The following is a 14,501-nucleotide window of genomic DNA, read 5'->3' as shown; positions in this document are numbered from 1 at the left end:
CCTACCATGGCATTAAGAAATTGTTGTGTTACTTATGGTCTAGAACATTTGAAGCGATTGTGTAATTGTGAGATGAAGGAAATACATTAGATATTTTGGTAAATAGAGCAAAAATCAAGCTTTTTTTTGATTAAGAGAAACCTTGTACTTTTTTTTAAAGTGTTGAGCAATTAACTAACGTCCGATTTCCTTTCAGGTTATTCAAATGCATTAGAAAGAGCAGAGCTGAAAATGTGTTGCTGGAAAAGCGCAGCAAGTCAGGCAGCATCCAAGGAACAGGAGAATCGACGTTTCGGGCATAAGCCCTTCTTCAGGGCTCCTGAAGAAGGGCTTATGCCCGAAACGTCGATTCTCCTGTTCCTTGGATGCTGCCAGACCTGCTGCGCTTTTCCAGCAACATATTTTCAGCTCTGATCTCCAGCATCTGCAGTCCTCACTTTCTCCTCGCATTAGAAAGAGTAGGCTTGTAAATACGTGGGCATTTTTAAAAAAAAATCATCTTTGCTGTTTCTCATTTATCTTGTCTTTTTTTTGCATGTGCCATTTCGCACTGCATTGCTGTGATACCCAAACAAAGATATGAGAGTATAGAGAAGAATTTGTTTTGTGATCATAAATACAGTTCTGGAAGTGAAATTCTGTCTAACGGTTTGGAATGGTTGATTGGGTTTTGCTATCTTTTGATAGGCAAGTCGTTCTTTGCAGTGCCTCTGTGAATTGTTAACTCTATTTCTCTCCAGGGGAGTCAAGTTATACGGATTTCGTTCTCCAACCTCTTCAAAGAGTTCAAATCTACAGCCACATGGCTCCAGTTCCCCTTTGTTTGTGGTGCAGTGGAAGGCTCTGTGTATAATACTACTGCAAAGACTGCAAAGCAAGGTACTTTGGGAACAGTGTTTACTTTGTTTACCGTTCTTTCCTTAGTTGTAGAAGCTCCTCAGTTGCTCATCTTTGTGAAAATCAGCATCAGTTTTTCTATGGTTCCCTTTAAACAAATTGCCAAAATATTGTATAGCTACTTGTATATTGTTCTCACATTTTATTATGATAACTGGGCATCAAGGTACAGAAAAAAGTTGTGTCTGAGATTTAATGATTCTCAAGAAAAAAAAGTGCTAGTACAACAGGAAGAAGGGGAAATGTACAAAATAAATCTTTATTCACAAGTATTATATTCAATTAATCAATACTGATGTGCTTATGAGGACGTGTGCTGATTTTTATTTTGTGGGAATTTTTTTGTTGTTGCTTTTTGTTATCTTTATAGGACTCTGGTTATTTTAAAATTTGAGAAATGCCATGATTTAAGAATGTTAAATGAAAACTGGTGCTTATGGTGAGAGTTTTCAAATAAAGATTGGAGTCAGTTTTATATTGGTCTTTTTCAAGCTACCCACAAAATTCTCAGGAAAACTGAGAGGAGGTGTTTTTCTTTGAAGGTCTCTGCAATTCTCTTTCCCAGAAAACAGAAAGTCATTGGATTTATTTGAGATTGGGTCCTTGAATTTATTCCAGGCTGAGTTTGACAGATTTTTGAGACAAAAAGGCATCAAATGTTTTTGGAGGAGTGATAGGAAAGTGGAGATGAGATCACATTCAAGTTAACCAGAACTGATCGAATGATGAACAAGCTTAAAATGGAGGAACTGGGAGAATAAAATAGAAAGCAGAATGTGTGGATGTATAGTCAAGGTAACTGTGGAATTCTTTGTGTTTGTAGTGGATATTGGTGGCTAGCCTATCCCCAGAAATGGAAACCAATGTCAGGGAAGGGAGGAGTCAGAAATGGACCAGGTAAAGATGAGAGTAGGATGGAAATTGGAAGCGAAATTAAACTTTTCCAATTCCAGACGAGAGATTATGTCATTGATACACCAGAGAAGGAGATTTGGGTGGAAGCAGGAATGTTCCATGTACAGCAGCAGCACACCCCCCCCCCCCCCCCCGCCCAAAAGAGGCAAACATAGCTGGGAGCAATGCAGGTACCCATGGCAACTATTTGACATGAAGAAATTGGGAGGAGTTAAAAGTGAAGTTGTTCAAAGTGAGAGCGAGCTTGGTCAGGCAGAGGTGGTGGTGGTGGTGGATGGGGATGGTTCAGGCCTTTTTTTCCAGGGAAATGTGGATGGAGCCCCCTCTGACACAAAAAACGAATCATGGAAGTAAGTGAGAAGAGACTTGGCGAGAGGAGAAAGAATTGAGTCAAGGTAGGATGCGATGAGTTCTGTGGGGCAGCAGCAGGCAGAAACAATGGGTCTGTCTGGGCAGTCATGCTTGTGGATTTTGTGAAAGCTGTAGAAGTGGGCTTTGCATGGTTGGGGGAACTATGAACCTGAAGGCTGTGGGGGAGAGATCACTGGATGAAATGAGATTCGTGACTCTTTTGGACATAATGACCTGATGCCCCATGATGGGGTCATGATCAGGGGAGATGGAATGAGTTACCTGGGAGCTGTCAACCAGCCTCTGCAATTAGAGATCAGTCCGGCAGGTGACAGCAGCAACACCCTTGTCGGCAGGCTTGATAACAAAGTCAGGTTGGCTCTCAGAGCACGGAGCGCAGTCAGTTCAGAGGGAGATAGGCTCGAATATGTAAGGTGGAGGCAAAGAAATTGAGGTAACCACTGTCACCTCAATGAACAGGTAGACTGCAGATAAATGGCCAGATAGAGGTATCCAAGGAGAGGGAGAGTGTTGGAGGAGACAAGTGAAGGGATCTGTGGGATGGCGATAGCACTTTTGCTCAAATGGGCATGGAGGCAGAAGAAAAGTTCATTGTCATGTCATACCTGAAATACATTGAAGTGGGGCTGCAGAGGGATAAAGTACAGACATTCAGCATCAGAAATCAGAAGGAATATCCATTCCTTTTTCTGCCCAGCTGTTTTTTTTTTCAGACTGGGCGCCATCTTCACCTGTTGTTAACGCATTCCCATTCCCCACCCCACTCTTTCTCTGGCATATATGCTAACCTTTTCCTTGCTGCAATCAGTTCTGAATAAGTATCACTGATTAACTCTGCTTTCTCTTCATAGATGCTACCAGATCTGCTGAGTTTTTCCAGCAATTTCTGATTTTATTTCTGATTTCCAACATCTGCGGTTCTTTGGGTTTTTTGTTTTGGTTTTACCAGCCTTCTTCAGAGTGCTACTCTTGCACGTACAAATGTTCTATGAAGCATCCTGAACTGAAGGTAAACTTAGTTGAGGAGTCAATTTCCTAAGAAACTGTTCATGCCTTCAGACACACAGGGATAGACAAAAGCTTTTCCAGTGTACTCCACATCTTTTAAAAATTGCATTTGGTTTGGGTAGCCTCAATTTGGTTTAATGGAGTCTGTGTTTAAATTTATCTACTTTAAGCAAGCAGTGCTATGTTTTTAAACAAATAGTTTGTGTTGTTGGTTTATAAATGTCCCTTTTTACCAACTGTCTTTTTGGAACCTTTTTTTATCCTTATTTATTATTCTATTGATGCTTGTAAATTTAAATTATTTTACGGAGAAATAGGTTTTCCCGTTATGACTAGGTACAAATTTTATCAAGTAGGTGTTTGCATCTAATTGCTTCAGAGAATGCATGTCATCTTTTCCTTTATACAGACCTTGTGGGCCTTGCACCTCCTGGTGTGAAGTGGACATGCCTAATGATGGACCTTCAGTATCTTCTGTCATTTTATTTGAACCGACACTACAGCCACCTAAAAAGCATTAAGCTCTGTTCCAACATGTTTGTCAAAAATATCTTCACCAGCGACCTGGTATTTGAGCCAAGTAAGTGATAATATTCCTGTTGGGCTGTGAGGTTGTCATGGATCTTGGTGTAATCAGACATTTGTGGAATGCGTTGACCTAACTGCACAATATGCAAGTAGAAATGGTCTGTGTTTGTGCAGGTTTGAAAGTTTGGATGAAGGGAAAAAAATTACAATAATCAGAAAATCATGATAATTACTGATGTGGAATACAATCTGACTCATTTTTGTTAATCCATCCAAAATGATCCTCAATTTCCTATGCTTCGAGGGTAGCCCACTTAGCTTTCGTTTGAAGTTTTCTTTGCCTGTATGTGTTCCTTAAGACTCAGCAATTGGACCTGGACATGGCACTTGAGATGTATTCTATCCAGCACACTATGCAGCTGGGTTTCACCCTCCTGTTTTCTGTTTTACTGATTTAGTTAGGTTCAACATTGTAGTGGGCTAAGCAAAATCAACCCTTTTTTGGGGTCATCATACCTTTCGGCTTCACACTTTTCTATTCAAGTAACAATAGGCCTGCACTGTCATTAGAGTTGATTGGTGGTGGTTTAACCTGAGGGTGACCATGCATCAGGTGAGGTGAGAGGTTGCGAAGGAGAGTCCTTCATGGTTACCTCAGCCGGTGTGAGAATTAAACCCATGCTGCTGGTGTCACTCTGTATTGTAAACCAGCCAACTGAGCTAGCTGACCCCTTTCAAGGAATAAGTGTATTTGGAATATCTTACTCTCTTTTGAAATAAATTTTGTCTCCAATATTTCTTCTCACTCATTCTATTCAATTAATTCTGTAATCTCGGACCCTAATTCTGCAATTACATTGTTTCTTCTGGTTTGCAAATTTTATCATTTTGCATTTCTGAATCCAACTCATCTATCATTTGTTGGAAATGGGCATTTCCTGGCACTTGTGTGACGTGATATTTGCCACTTAATCAACTCAAGCCTGAAAGTTGTCCAGGTCTTGCTGTGAATGGGCATGAGCTTCTTAATGTGACAAAGTTGATGATAGCTTTGAAAACTTGGATTCAAAAGTGGAGAAAAAGGTGGGTTTTGCTTTTCATTTTTGTGAAGAGTTGCTTTTAACAAGATTGGGAAGTCATTTTTGAACAGTGGCTATACAAAAAAAAATCAATTCCAAGCAATCATGTGACTTCAACTAAATGAACAGCTATCCACCTAAGGAGATAATCACTCAGGTGTTTGCTGACTCGAGCTTTAGAAAAAAGTTGAAAGGGTCCCAGAGTAAGTTAATTCAAACAGAAGCTGGTTTATTTTGAAAGAAGAGGCCGTCTACAGCTGAGGCTCAGTAATTAGCAGGCCAAGCAGTCTAGGCTAGTGAAAAATCCTGAGTTGTTTATAAGAATGTCAGAAACAGAAGGCTATGCAAGTATCAAAGAATAAGATATCCTCCAAGGTTCTTGAAGGCGAGGTTAAGAAGAATATGTTACCTAAGAAGTGAGCTGAGTTAACAGCTTAAGGTCTCAGGAAGAGACATTAACTAAATAAAATAGAAATGAGAGAATGTCAAAATTTATTCACTGATGTTTTGACGTCTATAAGGTTATTGCTGAGAGTAAAAGGATTGAATGTTCCTTTGATATTTTTAACATGTTTACCCCTTCACCTAACACTACCGGCCATTTAGCATGGTCAATTCACCTAACCTGCACATTTTTGGACTGTGGGAGGAAACCGGAGCACCCGGAGGAAACCCACGCAGACACGGGGAGAATGTGCAAACTCCACACAGTCAGTCGCCTGAGGCGGGAATTGAACCCGGGTCTCTGGTGCTGTGAGGCAGCAGTGCTAACCACTGTGCCACCGTGCCGCCCACAATGTTGTATTGAACATTGATGATTCAACAATTCTGACTTTATAATAGAGGAAAACTAACTGAAAACTAACCAGGACATTGTGGTGAAATCAATAGGTCTGGCTTTTTGTTTTACAATTTCTGAAATAAGCAGATGGATATATATGCTTTCTGCTAAAGTAAAGTTGAATAATGTAATTGTGCCATCTCAATGAATTATTCCTTACCTACAACTTTTAGGTGTGACGGCCTTTAAGGCTAAACGGGCCGGACTGGTGCTGCATGACGTCTCCCCAATGCCTCGAGAAATGGCTTTCCTGGTGCCCAAAGGAGAAACTTGGCATGATATTTATGATTATATCAGGTAAGCTTCGTTGTGCTTTAAGAGTGAATACTCTATTAGTGATGTCATATTTAAAAGAATTTAATTAGCTTAATACATTGAGATCTTTGGGACAGCTTAAAATGGCGAGTTTGGAGAAGATTTGTGACTCAGGTTGAGGTTCTGGATGTAAGTTTGCTTGCTGAGCTTCAATTAAGTGTATCTGAAATACAGTCACTTGCATCTAGGCAAGTTCATCACCAATTTGTTTACAGCCAGTTCCTGTTCATGACTGACTAGACACTGCTATTTTGATTGTATTTCTTGAGGAATAATTTTGGTAAAAACACTAGATTGCCCTTGCCCTGTAACACTCCTTTGAATAGTGCCAGGCAATCTTTTTTTGACTATCTGTGGAGGTGAAGAAAGGGGGAGTTTAATGGTGAATGGTTTAATGTTCCTACTACAGACGGAGTCTTTGGAGCATTGCCTCAGCACTTTACAGATCCTTTACTTAGGTTATAGCCCTGAAATTCCACACACTTTGATTGTATCCCCATCACATCAACACACACTGTCAGACAAAAAAAATGGATGCTGAGATAAAGGAGGAGTCATTATGAAGGGTGACCTAAAGCTTGATCAAAGAAGTGATTTTAACATGGAGAGGAAGTTATGAAGGGAATTTCAGAGCTTGGAACATTGATGGCTGAAAGTGTAGCCATCAGTCGTACACGAGATGACGGATAGTATGAGGTAAGAGTCGAAGAGAAATAAATCGAGTAGAGTTTATAAGACTGAGGAAATTATGGAGGTATAGAAAAGGAAAAGATGAAGGAAGTGATTTCAGACTGTCACCTGGGAATATCAAACTTGAATATTGTTGAAAATGCATGTTACTAAAGCTTTTTGTTTTGCAGTCATCAGGGTAAATGCAAGAGTGCAACATTTCAAGCAATGTACACAATACATATGGCAAGCAAAGCATGCTGATCAATTGAAAAATTGACTCTGACTGAAGTGTTGCCATGGAAATGGCAGTAGGGCATCCCTAGCTCTTGGAAAATTCAAAAAAGCATATTCCTCTTGTTAACATCAAACAAGTGTATGCATGCATATGTCACTTCTAACAAGAATAAATGGGCTCAACTGATTATCTTAAATTGATCCACAGTGTAACTTTTGGACAAATGGGCAAGTGTGACTTAGTGTTCATAACAGAATTTTGGATGAGCTGACGTTAACAAAGCATGCTGGACTGACCAGATGAATATAGTTGACCAGAAGAATATTGAAGGCTGGAGGTGCCAAAGCGAAGGATAAGAGATTGAGCACTTGGCAGATGGAGATATGAATGTTTTGGAGATGGAAATCAACAGACTTTGCAATAGAAAGGATCTAGACTTAGAGTAGAATCTTTGTATCCAAACAGTCTTGTTCAGTTGTAAATAGCTGTTCAGGAAAGAAATGGATTTGGTTACAAAGAAACAAATTTCACAAACTCAGAATTTCCCCAAAGTGTTTGTCATCTAATTAATTGCTTTCCAAGTGCACTCTTTTGTTGCTTTGTAAGCAAATGCAGCTGCTTAGGCACAGCAATGCCCCAAAAGCAATTAGATGTTTTTTTGGGCGATAATTGTTTGTCAAGATGCTGCTATAAATCATCTTTGTTTTTTAAATAGAGTTATATTTTGTGTAACTGACCAGAGAAATGAGACCCGGTCAAATGAAAATTGGAAAAGATAATACCTCTAGAGAAATAATAGGGCTATTTTTAACTCCCAAAATGGGTGAATTTCTGTCAGATGGAATTTAAAATTTTTAGCAAACTGAAACTAAATTGAACTAGCCTGAATCTATTTTGAGGTTTTGGATCCCATTGGGTTTTACCTCCCATATGAGCCTTCTCATGTTCTACTTCATCTAACCCCGTCAACATAGCCTTGTAATGTGTTTCTCCCTGTCATGCTTTTCTTTAAATGCATCAATGCAAAATAGATTTGACTACATCTTATTTGGTTTCATATCAAACTGCGTTGCTCCACCTTGATTGATTGTATCTGGTTTGTATGTTTATCTCCAGGTTCCCATCAGATGGAACTAAGATGCCATTCGACTCCATTCAAAAGGGAAAGTCCAGCCCACGTAAAAAAGGTTAGAGACGCAGTTAGCTTGAAATGAAAAAATGGTGAAGGTCTTGAACAGTGTTCATTATATGTTATCACAAGATCCTTGTGTATATAGCAGTCATCCTTCCACATCTTCTATAGGGCTCCAAAACTCATAGTACATGTAGAGCTGTCTCAAGGCTCTTGAGTAGTACCATCAATGTTGTTTTAAGATGGATTCTCTGCATCAGCTGGGAGGACAGGCAGAGTGACATCCTTGAAGGCCATGATCATCCAAAACATCTCTGCTGTTTCAGTCACGTGCTTATGATGCCCGAGTGCTGAGTAGCAAAACAAATCATCTTCGTCCAGGTCAGGGAAGGCACTCAACTGAGAGGAGGTTAAAGAAAACATTTCAAAGACTCCTTAAAGGCTTTCCTCAAGAAATACAACACAGGTGTCAATGCATGGGAGACCCTCATTCACAAGAAACTGAGTTGAAGGAAACACCTGTATGAAGGGACACAGTTATTTGAGAAGACCCATTGGCAAGAGGAAGTACAGAAAAGGAACCGGAGTAAAGAATGCCAGTAACTTCAAGGCCAAGGACCACTTCCATCTCCCAGAAACACCTTTTAAATGTGTGGGCAGAAGTGCAGCTGTAGGATTGGGCTCATCAGCCACATAAGGACTCTCAGAATCCATGACCACTGACATTGAATTTCCAAGGTGGGCAATCATACTCGTTAAAGAGTGATCACTGACAATGATGTGATGAGTTGTATTATTTTCATTCTCATTGTAATTTCAAAAATGCTTCTTTGACATCTCAATATGTGTGTAACTTGGCAGTGCGAAGGCCAAATCCTGCAGGAGGCTGTCAAGGATTATTAGACATTCATTAATGCTGTCTGCAATTGGACTTCTGAAATGTAACTTTTTAATTATTTAATGTAGTTTCATTTAATGTAATTGTTTATTGGTAGTTTAAGTGTAATTGTAGGCTTCAATAATCCTTAAAAAACTTAACATTTTATTTTGATGCCTCTGATCTCTCTCATGTACACCAACCCAACTCTGCACATAGAATAAATCCATTGCTATCTTTGGCCTAGTCTAAAATATTTAACAAGTTGTTCCTCAAAAGTACCAATAATGTATTTTCTTTTTAATCTTTCTGTATCTAGGTCATCCAACACATTGCACTCCGGTTAGAGCAAATCCACCCACTGTGAGTGTCAGTAAGGCAGTACAAGACAGAGTTTCTCTCATCCAACAAATTACCAGCCCAGAGACTGTGAGTACCTGAGAAAAGTTGGCACACTGCTTACTCCAAGTTTAAGTACTCAAATTTATGGAGTGCCTTAGTTCCTTCTCAAAATGTCTGCAGATTTTAGTGGATCCTATTTTTACATGCAAAAGCAACAACACAGTTAACAATACATTTCAACATGTCAGGAGATCTTGAAGCACTCAACTCCAGGGCAACCTTTTAAAATTAAGTAATAGTTGCATGTAGAGCTATATGACAGGCAGTGTTGGCAGAGCAAGGTCAATCAGTGATGATATAAGTGGTATTGAGGGAAGTATCTGCAAGACAAACTGGAAGAGGGGTGGGGAGGTGAACTTTGTTTTTGCAAAGTGCCATACAATCTTTTATGTCTTTCTCAGAGATCAAACTGGACTTATCATTTCAGTAAAGATTAGATTAGATTACTTACAGTGTGAAAACAGGCCCTTCAGCCTAACAAATCTACACTGACTCGCCGAAGAGCAAACCACCCAGACTCATTCCCCTACAACGAACACTACGGGCAATTTAGCATGGCCAATTCACCTAACCTGCACATCTTTTGGACTGTGGGAGGAAACCAGAGCACCCGGAGGAAACCCACGCAGACACGGGGAGAATGTGCAAACTCCACACAGACAGTCGCCAAAGGTGGGAATTGAATCCAGGTCTCTGGTGCTGTGAGGCAGCAGTGCTAACCACTGTGCCACCGTGCCACCCAAAACCATCTCGTTGGGGAATTGAACCCCGGTCTCCCGTGTGACAGGCGGGGATACTAACCACTATATTAACGAGGAAGTGACAAAATGTCACATTAATCATCTCTGACAACAAAGGTCTCAGTCTGCTACGCTAGTAAAGAAGCGCTCGAGTTCTAGAATAGGTGCATGAATAAGAAGAGTTTGGAGAGATATGGTCCGGGTGCTGACAGATGGGACTAGATTGGGTTGGGATATATGGTCAGCATGGACGGGTTGGACCGAATGGTCTGTTTCCATGCTGTACATCTCTATGACTCTAATTATTACTTTAAAATTTCGTTGGCATCCTAGTTGAGGATGCATGTCTTCAGTTTGTGCATCTCTTCAGAGTGCAATTTATGCCCCACTCTGTGATCTCTTGTTCCAATTATAAGGTAACCATTAGTAAGTTATGCACTTGTGTGGAAATAAAAAGAAGCTAGCTCCTAATCCATATACAAAATTTTATTGCATTTTTTTTACAGACAAGAATGACATTGTTAATGCAGAACAGAGAAGAATTTATAGAAACATTAGCTGGAATACTTTAAGCAAAATAAATTAAATCTCCAAGCATTTACTGATGTATGCAGTGCTTGGGTAAATCTCATTGATGTCAGATTTTAGGAATGTATGAGCAGGAATAGGTCATCCAACCCCTCAAGTCTGTTCTTGGTCTAAACTTCATCCACCCACATTAGCTCCTATATCCCCCAACATTGTTGGAAAGCAAAGATTTATCCATCTCAGATACACATTTATCATTTAAACTGGAATATGTTGCTTTTTGTAGGAGAGTTTTCCACCATTCTGCCACCTTTTGTGTGAAAATATATTTCCTATCTTCTACCTTGATAGACTCATATCTGATTTTGAGATAATGCTCCACCAGTAAAATAAAAAGGTGCTTTTGGACTACCTTAATCTTGGGAACCTTAATCAAGTCATCCCCTTAATTTTCTGTGTTGCATTGAGTTCAAGCCTGGTTTATGTGTACTCTACTTGTAATTTAGTAATTTATGTGAATCCTCCTCATTGTAGGCTTTTGTAATTTTCCTTGATTTTAATTGTTAGAAATTGTTTCACTTCATCACCTGTGCTGGACATTCATTAACCTTGGGAGACTGCAGATTCTGTGGGAGAATGCTATTTTCCAATCTTTGCTCAAATTAAGAATGCAATTATTTTCAATGTATAAGTTTTCTCTTTTTGAGAAACTCTCAAAATATAAATAATTAAGCCCTTTAGTTTCTTGCTGTATTCTTCAAGGATTGCTTCCCCTTCCAGGTTCCTTCCAGACGTTGGCGATCCTCTCAGATCATTACAAACATCCCAAAAGTACACTTGGATACAACTGTATCACCCCATCGTGACAAAGATAGCAGAGAATGTGGGGATGAAGCCATAGCTATAAGTAATGAAAGTGCAAAATTAATTCCAGCGGATGATGGTGGAATTCATGTCTTTGCGAGTCAACATGGTAGAGTTCCGGTTGATAAGTGCAGCAGTGATACAGAGGAGGTGAGTCCTAAAATTGTGCGTTCTTGCTGTTGCATTTTGCAACCTGAATTTGCATTCTAATTCCAGAGCATAATTTTGGAAATTTTTTTTGTCACATTAAACCAAACAGATCTAACACAAGTATTACCTGTATTATTCTCCTCTATCCATCTTCTTAGGATTGGGGAATAGAGAAAGAGCGGTGCCTTCTTCGCCAGTGATGCGTTTTGATGCTAGCTGGAACGAATTGTGAAGGAGAGTTTTCCCTTTTACTTAACTCCCCTGATTTCTTCCTTTCTATAGAAAGTCTTGGATTCTGTTCATCACTGTCCTACAGTATTCGAGTTGTGATTAGAAGTTTAATTACTGCTGCATCATGGACAGTTTTCAAATGCTGGAAGTTTTGTGTATATTTTGCAAGCAGTATCAATTATTGCTGGAGAGGCATTTGCTGCAAATAACATTGTTTCTCTTCCTTTAAAATGGGGGAACTGTTATTTCTTAGAATGAAATTATTAGGGGTCACGAGTTCATGAGAGGGGGAAAGTTTAAGTGAAATATGTGTGGAACGTTCTTTACGCAGAGGGTGGTGGGTACCTGGAACATGGCAGTGGAAGTGGTAGAGGCAGGCATGATAGTGTCATTTAAGATATATCTCGACAGACACATGAATGGGCAGAGAGCAGAGGGATACAGATCCTTGGAAAATAGACAACAGGTTTAGATAGAGGATCTGGATGGGTACAGGCTTGGAGGGCTGAAGGGCCTGTTCCTGTGCTGTAAATTTCTTTGTTTTTCTTTGAAATTGTCATTCTCCATACAGAGATTCCAATGAGAGTCAATTTTATTCTGTCCCACAGTGTTTTTGCTCCACCTCACCATTAATGTTCTAAATATTTAATGCACCCCCAAAGCACGATATTGCGTTCAAACATGATTGTGCTTCCGTGTTAAGAATCTCAGATCTTCATATCCAATTATATGTTGCATAATATAAAAAGTCATGTGCCCTTGTTTTTCAGGTTGTAAGCACGAAGGTTCCTACACCTACCAGGTTTATTTGCCAGAAGTTTAAGGACCCTAAGGTAGGTCACTTGACCTGAAGATTTCCTTGGTCCAACAAACTGGTCCTTCCAGTTCTCTATACCCCAAAAATGCACCACTGTTTCCCTGCCTAACAATTCCTAGATGCCTTTTAGATTCTGACCACCTCCTCTCTTTTTGCACGTTATGTCCATTCCAGTTATGTTTTGGATCTCTCGAAATATTTTTACCTTTGTAAACAATTTTCATAGGATCCCTCCATAACTGATGTGGCATTTCACTGAATTATCTTTGTTCTGAGCAACTCAGGAGATGGAAGTTTTGGAATTTTCTGTTCAAGTTGCTTCACATTTTTAAAGTTTAAACTTCATTGTAAATTTATCTGTTCTCTATACAACTATTCTTTGTAGGGGCTGCAGCCAGACCCAATTCTGAAACTAAAGAAGATTATTGGCTTTGGAGGTTGCACGATGAAATGTGTAAGTGTCTTAAATCTAACACTGTCACACGGTGTAGTGAAATAACTTCTTGTTTTGCTTTTTCACTTCTTTGTCTTTACTTTTGCCTTGGTCTCATTTTTACCTACTTACCGATCTGTTCTTGTTTTAATATACTCATTGACTTGGCCTCCACAGCCCCTGCGGCAATAAGTTCCAAAGATTCACTAGAATCTGGCTGAAGAAATTCCTCCTCATCTTCACTGTAAAGGGTTGTCCCTTCACTCTTGGGTTCTGCCTTTTGGTCCCAGTCTCTCCAACTATTGGAAACATCTTTTCCACATCCACTTTATCTAGACCTGTCAGTTTTCTCCAAGTTTCAAAGCGATTCCTCTTAAATTCTTTTGAACTCTGAGTACAGACCTAGGGTCCTCAATTGCACCTGAAATGTCAAGCTCTTCGTCCCCAGGGTCGTTCTTGTAAATCTGTTTAGGACCATCTCCAAAACCAGCACACCCTTCCTTTGATACAAGTCCCAAAACTGCTCACAATATTCTAAATGTGGTCTGACCAGAGCTTTATACAGCCTCAGCAGTATGTACACGCTCTTATATTTCAGTCCATTCAAAATCAATGGTCGGATTGCATTTGCCTTCCTAAAAGTTAGATCTTGCAGCTTCTGGCCTGTGAGGAAGCATTGGGGAGATTTTGGAGACAGACAATAATTCTGTAAATTTTAAGTAACTTATGGATAAGAATAAAAGTAATCCTTGGGTGAAAGTACTAAATTATGGAGAGAGTAACTATGACAATATTAGGTAGGAGCTGGTGAATGTAGGTGGTGGTGGCTGACATGTGGGAATCTTTTAAAGGCCAATTGATTAACATGCAGATACAGCAGTTCCTGTGAAAGTAAAGGATAAGGATGGCAAGATTCTGGAAACTTGGATAATGAGAGAAATTGTGAGCTTAGAAAGAAAAAGGGAGCAAACGTAAGACTTGGGAAACTGAAGACAAACCGAGTCTCAAGAGTGATTTAAAAAAAAAAGCAGAGAAGTTCTTAAACAAGGAAATAAGATCTCTAAAAGGGACATGAAATGATCTTGGCAAACAGCATTAAGGAAAATCCCAGGACTTTTTAGACATATAGGGAGCAAGAGGGTAGCTAGGGAAAAGCTAGCTCCACTAAAGCGCAAAGGAGGAAATTTATGCATGGAGCCAGAGGTGGTGCGTGAGGTCCTTAATGAATACTTTATATTGGCATTCACAAAGGAAAAGGACATGATGGATTTTGAGTCTCAAGAACGGTGTGTTGATTATTGTGGGGCATACTAATATAAAAACGGTGGTGGAGTTGGATGTTTGTAAAGCATTAAGGTAGATCTGATTGGATCTACCTCTGAATATTGAAGGAAGCGAGGGAGGAAATCTTTGTATGAAATCTTTGTATCCTGTGAGTCATTGCGATGTCCCAGAGTATTGGGAG

At 39.7% G+C, this 14,501-nt stretch overlaps 1 protein-coding gene across 3 annotated transcripts in view; it reads left to right on the top strand.

The window, feature by feature from the left end:
* wdr90 (WD repeat domain 90) overlaps positions 1-14,501 on the top strand; it is an 84,332-nt gene that overhangs the window by 13,966 nt on the left and 55,865 nt on the right. For all 3 annotated transcript variants that reach the window (XM_087997636.1, XM_087997635.1, XM_043712081.2), the window contains 8 exons: positions 741-879; positions 3,602-3,772; positions 5,814-5,937; positions 7,979-8,049; positions 9,191-9,300; positions 11,322-11,555; positions 12,557-12,619; positions 12,989-13,057. In XM_087997636.1, the coding sequence (XP_087853762.1) occupies positions 741-879; positions 3,602-3,772; positions 5,814-5,937; positions 7,979-8,049; positions 9,191-9,300; positions 11,322-11,555; positions 12,557-12,619; positions 12,989-13,057 (981 nt within the window). The remainder of the gene's footprint in view (positions 1-740; positions 880-3,601; positions 3,773-5,813; positions 5,938-7,978; positions 8,050-9,190; positions 9,301-11,321; positions 11,556-12,556; positions 12,620-12,988; positions 13,058-14,501) is intronic.

The sequence above is a fragment of the Chiloscyllium plagiosum genome, unplaced genomic scaffold (assembly GCF_037043375.1).
Source record: "Chiloscyllium plagiosum isolate Xiang-an unplaced genomic scaffold, Cpla_swu_hap1 HiC_scaffold_20, whole genome shotgun sequence".
NCBI lineage: Eukaryota > Metazoa > Chordata > Chondrichthyes > Orectolobiformes > Hemiscylliidae > Chiloscyllium > Chiloscyllium plagiosum.
This window is presented reverse-complemented; position numbering and strand designations above follow the sequence as displayed.